At 40.0% G+C, this 8,977-nt stretch overlaps 1 protein-coding gene across 1 annotated transcript; it reads right to left on the bottom strand.

Annotated features, from left to right (window-relative positions):
* Positions 1 to 208: 208 nt before the first annotated feature.
* On the bottom strand, positions 209 to 2,061 carry LOC149165165 (elongation factor Tu, chloroplastic-like). The gene has a single exon (XM_089432259.1). The coding sequence runs from the start codon at positions 1,954 to 1,956 to the stop codon at positions 484 to 486; it is 1,473 nt and encodes a 490-aa protein (XP_089288385.1). The 5' UTR covers positions 1,957 to 2,061; the 3' UTR covers positions 209 to 483.
* Positions 2,062 to 8,977: the final 6,916 nt, after the last annotated feature.

Raw genomic sequence — 8,977 nt, forward strand, 5'->3', positions numbered from 1 at the left:
ACAACATAGAATTGAATAGAGTGGCTAATTCGATTGCTTAAAAAAAACAAGTGAAAAAGAGCCTATAAGTAAACATAAGCTCACCATTTACATGAAAACAGAAAAACATCAATCACGCCATTACTAACCAATCCAAGCTAGTCTAGGACAACAAATCTACGTATTATGAAGCAGAGTCATCAGTATATGTAACTCATTGCATCCAGAATGACTTCAAAGAGAACTTTGGCATGGCCTTCTCACTCTTACGATTTAGCACTTTATTTGGTGATAAAAAAACCCATTTAACATTAGTCTCCAGTTCTGCTTTAAAAGCATTACAAAAAAGCTATATATGAATGTGGAGAAACAGTCAATGTGACAAAATCGGTCACCACTACCTCCAAGCATAATGTTGTACTTCAGACAAAAGAAAGTATGGACTCGAATAACAACAAAAGTGCAAGAAATTTTCAAGTAGCCAATAATCTGACATTTCTTTGCCTACTCGATGATGGATTGAATAACACCAGCACCGACGGTCTTGCCCCCCTCCCTAATGGCAAATCTCATACCCTGCTCACATGCCACCGCATTTATCAATTCAACAACCATCTTCACACGGTCCCCAGGCATCACCATCTTTGACTCCTCATCCTTGTCATTCATTATGGCAGTCACCTTGCCAGTGACATCAGTAGTTCTCATGTAAAACTGGGGCCTGTACCCAGGGAAAAATGGAGAATGCCTCCCCCCCTCTTCTTTCTTGAGCACATACACAATTGCCGAAAACTTCGAATGAGGAGTTATACTCCCAGGCTTTGCCAAAACCATTCCCCTCTCTATATCGGCCTTCTGAATACCTCTCAGAAGCATACCCACATTGTCCCCTGCAACTGACTCATCCAGCACCTTCTGGAACATCTCAAGCCCAGTCACAGTAGTCACCCTCGTTTCCCTCAATCCAACAATCTCCACAGGCTCTCCAACCTTAATAGACCCTCTCTCGACTCGCCCAGTTGCAACAGTACCACGACCAGTGATAGAAAAAACATCCTCCACAGCCATCAGGAAGGGAAGCTCAGTCTGCCTCTGTGGAATTGGAATATATTCATCCACTGCAGCCATGAGCTCATAAATTTTATCCACCCACCTATTCTCACCTCGCTTGATGTTTGGATTTGCCATCAGAGCCTCCAGAGCAAGGAGCGCTGACCCCGAAACAATCGGCACATCATCCCCTGGAAATTCATAAGAACTCAAGAGCTCCCTGACCTCAAGCTCAACCAACTGAAGCAACTCCTCGTCATCAACCTGATCCTGTTTGTTCAAGAACACCACCACGTTGGGCACACCCACCTGCTTGGCCAACAGGATGTGCTCCTTCGTCTGTGGCATAGGGCCGTCCGCTCCTGACACAACTAGGATTGCGCCATCCATTTGAGCAGCCCCAGTAATCATATTCTTCACATAATCAGCATGACCAGGGCAATCCACATGGGCATAATGTCTGTTCTCGGTCTCATATTCGACAGTAGCAGTATTGATTGTAATACCTCTGGCCCTCTCTTCGGGCGCCGCGTCGATTTCATCATATTTCTTAGGAACACTGGTGCCCATGGAGGCCAAGGCCATGGTGAGGGCAGCGGTCAGGGTGGTTTTCCCATGATCAACATGGCCAATGGTGCCAATATTCACATGGGGTTTTTTTCTCTCAAATTTTCCCCGAGCCGCCCGGACTGTGAACCGGAACGACTTGACGGTATTCACAGAGGAAGTGGAAGGGAAATGGTCTTTGAAAGCGTTTGTATATGAAATATTCTGTGAAAATCCAAGAAGATAAGGGGAATTCGGGGTTTTGGGTTTTAGAGAGACGGAGAATGTACCTTGTGAAAGCTCCCCTCTGGGTTTCGCCAATGATGACGAAGATGAAGGAACTGTCGTTGCTGCCATGAATAACCCCGTCGCCATTGCCATCGTCTGAATTGTTCGAGAACTCTGTATTCCCTCCTGAGCTGCTGCCACAGCAATCTGAATGTAAGAAAAGCCCTTATCCCTTGTTCCGGTAGATGTAGTCCTAGCAAAATTAAATGATGATATGAATATTCTTGAGGGTGAGGTGGATATGTTGCGTCCTCTCGGTTAGATAAGGAGGCCTCACCACACCGCTCGTTCGCTTGCCTTTTCCATGCCTATGTGGATAAGGAGTTGCCAAACCATTCATATTATCTTATTTTTAAGAGCATGTTAGTTGTTTCAAAAGTTTTCAATACCTTTGTTGTTAATTTTGAGGTGAAGTTTTATTTATTTGTGTAATAATTAATACATTTTTTATTAAATTATTATAATGTGATTATTAAATTAATGATGAAAATAAGTATTATTAATAGTTATTTTCAAATGTAAGTTGATTTATCATTTTTATTTAATAAAAATTATATATCGTTTAAAATGATGTGTTGGTAGTCTATAAGTGGACATGTTTTCACTCTCGCCATATGTTGAAAATAGCAACAAGAAACGTTAAAAATAGCACTGTTATAAATAGCATTTCGGGATACATTCCAATTTTAGTTAGTCCCTGAATTAAAATTCAAATTTGATTTTAGCAGTTGTTTGTAAAATAATTAATTAATTTATTTTGAGTTAATTAGTTGTAGAAAATCAAACATGAAGTCTATGTGAAGACATGCAACAATTTCCCCTTTGATTGAGGAAGTTATCCCTTGATTAAGGAGATAAGGATGAGTTGTACTTTGAGTTGTAATTAGTTAGCTCAGTTAACTAAGTTAAGTCCAGTGAGATTATTTCCAACAGTTTGTGGAACTGATTGTGAGTTTAGTTAGTTAATGCATGCATGCATGTAACTACTACACCTCAGATAACTGAATATTCTCTCATAGATAACTCATGCATGTCAATTCAGTCAGAGACCCAGTTGAGATCAGATGATGGGACAGTGTACTATCAGTTGCAGGAATATTCCATTGAGGATATCTCTTGCATGTAGAAGGTGTTGGAAATAATACTGAGAGGGGGGTGAATCAGTATTATCAAATCAGATACTTTTCAATTTCATACTCAGATTCATATACGCGACCTCAGTTCAGTATATCAGCGTATATACGCGACTTAAATGCAACTGGCGTACATGCAGTAATCTTATGATTCAGTTAGCTTATCTTCAGTAAATTCATCAGAACATTATTAACCATAATAACAGTAATCAGGTGCAGTAAAACATAACAGATCATCACACATAAGTAGCACACATGAACACCAAGATATAAGGTGGAAACCCAATGTGGGTGAAAACCACCTGCTGCAATTCGTCTCTTTCTTCCTTTAATAAGAAACTTCTTTTACAATGTACTGGTGCAGTCCTTTACCAGCACGCAGGCTTCAACCTGCAGAGGGCTACAACCCTCTCTCGTTTTCCAGCTACTTCTGGAAGGGAGCTACAACCCCCTCAGCTCTTGTACTAGCTAATATACTAGTACGTAGGTGCTGACCTACAGAAGGCTACAACCTTCTTTTCTTCAGGGACCACGTTTCATAAATTTTCAGACTGGATCCATGAGTACAAAATCACTGCTGCAATACAATCATCAACTTATACTTGCATCATAAATCTCTAAATCACCCAATACTGAATCACTGAAACATTGTCATCAAAACACAGAGCACAAACCAGAGCCCAGAACTCTGCAACAACCACTAGAATCAACAACAACCTGAAACACCAAATCTCATAATGCATACGCTACTTGACTATATCAAAACTGCGTGTATACGCGCTTTCACCAGAGACAACCCGCGTACAGATCTAAAGATAATTACTTATACCTTCATTGTCATATCCAACCATAGCCAAGCATCACAAACAGATAACCAACAATACTAGATCTTCCCACTTCGTCAGACATCCATTCCTTGCTGATGTCCTTTGCCTAATGATCTTCTCCTTATATAGGTTAGGCTTCTTTCAATACCACGGTCCAAAACCATAATAAACAATACCAAGGGCCCAATACCTGGGGTCAACACTTCTAACTAGATACCATGGTCCAAAACCATAGGTTCAAATACTGAGGACTAACTACCACGGACCAAGACATAAGTTTTCCCACCTGTACGCGCTTTTCCTTGCGTGAAAGTGTGTGTATACGCATAAGCGTCTTCGGCACGTCCAACCCGCGTGTATACGCTGATTTGTCACAATGAACCTGCGTATATCTCTTTCTTGACCTGCTGTACTAAGATCTGTCCTCTGATTAAGTTTCCATCACCTGTATCAACCTCTGAGTGAGTTACCATCAAGGGCAACACTTGTATCATAATGCCAACAATCTCCCCCTTTGGACTTGATGGCAACCACCACACCAAGTCACTCTCCCCCTTTGACATCAAGGGCAAAGGGCAGACCAAGATATTCTCTTCCTTGGTATACCTTTTGTTGTCCATACTCCCCCTGAGTACATGCTGAAGTTTCTGATTGAGCTCCCCTTTGTATATGCCAAGTTGTATCAATCCATCCATGCTCCCCCTGAGCAGATGCAAGTTCTAAGACCAAAAATTCATTCAAGACCATGACTATCACTCATCATATATGATCTGCACCATAAGCATCAGCATCCAAACCTGCAATACCATTCCTTTGATCAAACAACAATATGTATCATTTAGCTTCATAGACTTTATCAACAACTTCTAACCATAATGCCAACAATGCATTATTTGAAGTATATGTTCCCCCTGAGCCTGAGCCAACGAGGACCGAACCATTTCATGGGTCTGTTCTGCTGCCCTTTCTTATGATCTCCATATACGCGACTCTGCAGCCTGTAACTCGCGTATATACGCGACTTATCTTCATTATATCAGCGTATGCAAGATGGAATATTGAATTTCTTCACTTTCAGATTCCCCTGTGTCTGTTATGTTAGCTAACTGAGTTATGTCACACCTGTCTGTCTCTAAGTCTGTCTTCTTCAATTCCTGGAACCGTGATGATGTATGGTCCTCTTGTTTTGAATTTTGAAATTTGCTCCTGCATTCCCTTGCTTTATGTCCAAGTTTGTTGCATGTATAACATCTTACATATTTCATTTTCCTTCTATTGCAATCAATTGCTTTGTGTCCATATGCATTGTAGGCAAAGCAATATCCTCTGAAATATTTGGGATGCGATGATCTTTTGTGATGGTCTTGAACCATTCTACTTCTACATCTGGCTGCAACATGTCCAAGATTATGACATACATAACATTCAACATTATTCAATGGAGGAAATAATCGTCTATCACTTCCATAGTTAGGAGTAAAGGATTTTCCTTGAGGAATTTATTTCCTTGGTTGTTCCTTGTTTAGCATTTCAGATTTCTCATTAGATTTTCTTGCCTCACCTTGTGAGCTAGATTCACCTTCAACGGATTCATAAAAACCAAGACCAGTTTTGATAATAGGGGATTTTTGACTACCAAGAATGTCATCCAAAATCTTAGTACTATCTTGAAATCATAACAATTTATCCTTTTCTTCTAATTTACCTTTTAAGATATTTACCTCAACCTGATGTTGTTCTTCCTTTTCCAGATACTGATTCCTTAGGTCTTTTTCAACTTTTCTTCCTTCTTCCACTTGTTGCTTTAATTTGATCACTTCATGTTCTTGATCTTCAAGAGCTTCTCTGTTGTGCTCTCTTGATTTTTCAAGATCTTCTTTTAGAGAGAGGATCTTTGATTCAAGTCTCTGAATTGTTATGCTCTGATCATTTACTATATCCTGCAATTTCTCCCTTACCCTGGTTACTGTCTCCAATTGTTCGTTTAATTTGGTAACTTCTTCAGTTTCTACATTCTTCTTTTCATATGCCATGAGACTTCTAATGTCTTCACTACCATTGAATGAGTCATTACTTTTAACATGGGTATAATAGCTTCTATTACCTTCTTCAGACATCTTTCCTTTCTTATGAGGGCATCTAGCAGCATAGTGACCAACTCTACCACATGAAAAACATTTGAAAGGTAGCTTACCTTTGAACCGTCTAGTTCCCCGTTCAAGATTCTTGACAAAATTTACCTCATCTTCTTCCTCTGACATGTATCCTGACGCTTCGAATGCGGCTTCTGATGGTCCCTCTTTTCGCATTTCAAAAGCAGTTAAGATTCCGTGAAGCTGTGACATGGTGATTTTCTGCAGATTCTCCTTTTCTTCTATGGCAGATACTTTGGAATCAAATTTAGCAGACAGAGATCTCAAAACCTTTTCAACTAAGACAAGTTCCTTAAATTCTTCACCCATATCCCTCATACAATTTACAATCTCATCCATACGCAGGAAGTAATTAGATATGCTTTCATTACTATGCATCTTAAGACTTTCATACCGGATTCTGAGAGTTTGAAGCTTTGCTCTTTTTACTTGATCATCTCCTTCGTAGCTCAGAATGATTTTGTCCCATATTTCCTTAGCTGATTTGAAATGCATGACCTTCATAAATTCTGATTGTGTCAAACTTCCCAATAAGATAGTAAAAGCTTTGGCATTGAGCTCATATTGCTTTCTCTCTGCTGCATCTGTAGGAGTTGCTGATGGGAATTTGTATCCTCCTTCTACGATTCCCCAAACTTCTACTCCAAGTGATTGTAGATATGCAGTGGTTCTTATCTTCCAGTGGGTAAAATTGTTCTCGTCAAAGATTGGTGGCCTGATGTGTGCCTCTCTTTCTAGATTAGTCGTCCTGATGGATCTTTTCCTTCAAGCGATCAAGCTACCTCTGAAGGACCTGCTCCGATACCAATTGTTGGAAATAATAATGAGAAGGGGGGGGGGGGTGAATCAGTATTATCAAATCAGATACTTTTCAATTTCATACTCAGATTCATATACGCGACTTCAGTTCAGTATATCAGCGTATATACGCGACTGTGTTAAATGCAACTAGCGTACATGCAGTAATCTTATGATTCAGTTAGCTTATCTTCAGTAAATTCATCAGAACATTATTAACCATAATAATAGTAATCAGGTGCAGTAAAACATAACAGATCATCACACATAAGTAGCACACATGAACACCAAGATATAAGGTGGAAACCCAATGTGGGTGAAAACCACCTGCTGCAATTCGTCTCTTTCTTCCTTTAATAAGAAACTTCTTTTACAATGTACTGGTGCAGTCCTTTACCAGCACCCAGGCTTCAACCTGCAGAGGGCTACAACCCTTTCTCGTTTTCCAGCTACTTCTGGAAGGGAGCTACAACCCCCTCATCTCTTGTACTAGCTAATATACTAGTATGTAGGTGTTGACCTACAGAAGGCTACAACCTTCTTTTCTTCAGGGACCACGTTTCATAAATTTTTAGACTGGATCCATGAGTACAAAATCACTGCTACAATACAATCATCAACTTATACTTGCATCATAAATCTCTACATCACCCAATACTGAATCACTAAAACCCTATCATCAAAACACAGAGCACAAACCAGAGCCCAGAACTCTGCAACAACCACTAGAATCAACAACAACCTGAAACAACAAATCTCATAATGCATATGCTACTTGACTATATCAAAACCGCGTGTATACGCGCTTTCACCAGAGACAACCCGCGTACAGATCTAAAGATAATTACTTATACCTTCGCTGTCATATCCACCCATAGCCAAGCATCACAAACATATAACCAGCAATAGTAGATCTTCCCACTTTGTCAGACGTCCATTCCTTGCTGCTGTCCTTTGCCTAATGATCTTCTCCTTATATAGGTTAGGCTTCTTTCAATACCACGGTCCAAAACCATAATAAACAATACCAAGGGCCCAATACTTGGGGTCAACACTTCTGACTAGATACCATGGTCCAAAACCATAGGTTCAAATACCGAGGACTAACTACCACGGACCAAGACATAAGTTTTCCCACCTGTATGCGCTTTTCCTTGCGTGAAAGTGTGTGTATACGCATATGCATCTTCGACACGTCTAACCCGCGTGTATACGCTAATTTGTCACAATGAACCTGCGTATATCTCTTTCTTGACTTGTTGTACTAAGATCTGTCCTCTGATTAAGTTTCCATCACCTGTATCAACCTCTGAGTGAGTTGCCATCAAGGACAACACTTGTATCATAATGCCAACAGAAGGAATTCATTCCTTGGAGATTGCGTAGTTACTTTTGAGTTTGGTGAGTTATGTGAGAGGTCAATTCACACAAGTGGCAGTCAGAGGACTCAAGAGAAACTGCACAAGGAAATAGGAGGCTTGGAGGACTGGAGGAAGGCATATGTTGTGTTTATTCAGTCTATGAGCAACATTGAGGGATTGTATTGAGAGCTAGATAGCTTGTGAGCTAAAGCTTTGTGTAATCCGGACATATTTCCAATTGTATGATAATACAAAGATTAGGTTTTTTAGATGAGGCTTTCCCCAGAGTATTCTTCTGTGTTCATGTGTGATTTATTTCCCATTCTCTGTTATATGTGTTCTATTTGATCTTGCTCAAAATCGATTAAGCTTTTGCAAGTTTGTTTGTATAAGTAGATCAATTATTTTTCTTTAGTATATTGCATTATCAGGTGATCTACAGTGGGAAATTCTACATGGTATCGAAGCAAAGGTGATCAAAGCGAATAATAGTATACAAAGAAGGGAGAAGTTCGAAGTTTGAAGTTCCTGATTATAGAAATCGAATTCTTATCACATCTCAAATTTCACCAATGGCGTTCAACGGTTTGAGACTCGAGTATGCCCTTGATGGTAGCTCAAATTATATAGCTTGGAAGGATCGCATGGAAGCAGTATTAGAGGACAACGGTTTGAAAGATTTCATTGATCAAGAAGTCCCCAAGCCAATAGCTGCTAATGCCCAAGAATTGGCAGAATGGAAGAAATGTGTGGCTAGAGCGAGGAGAATCCTTCTGGAGGGAGTTCGAGACCACATAGTCTCAAGTCTCCATGGGAAGGAGACATCATTTTCAATGTGGAAA

This window comes from Pinus tabuliformis, chromosome 5_1 (genome assembly GCF_031772625.1).
Source record: "Pinus tabuliformis cultivar Carrire ecotype Pingquan chromosome 5_1, CPIR1, whole genome shotgun sequence".
Classification (NCBI taxonomy): domain Eukaryota; kingdom Viridiplantae; phylum Streptophyta; class Pinopsida; order Pinales; family Pinaceae; genus Pinus; species Pinus tabuliformis.

Excerpts from the sequence above, each read along its gene's own strand:
- LOC149165165 (XM_089432259.1), bottom strand. The coding sequence starts at position 1,956 with ATGGCAATGGCGACGGGGTTATTCATGGCAGCAACGACAGTTCCTTCA.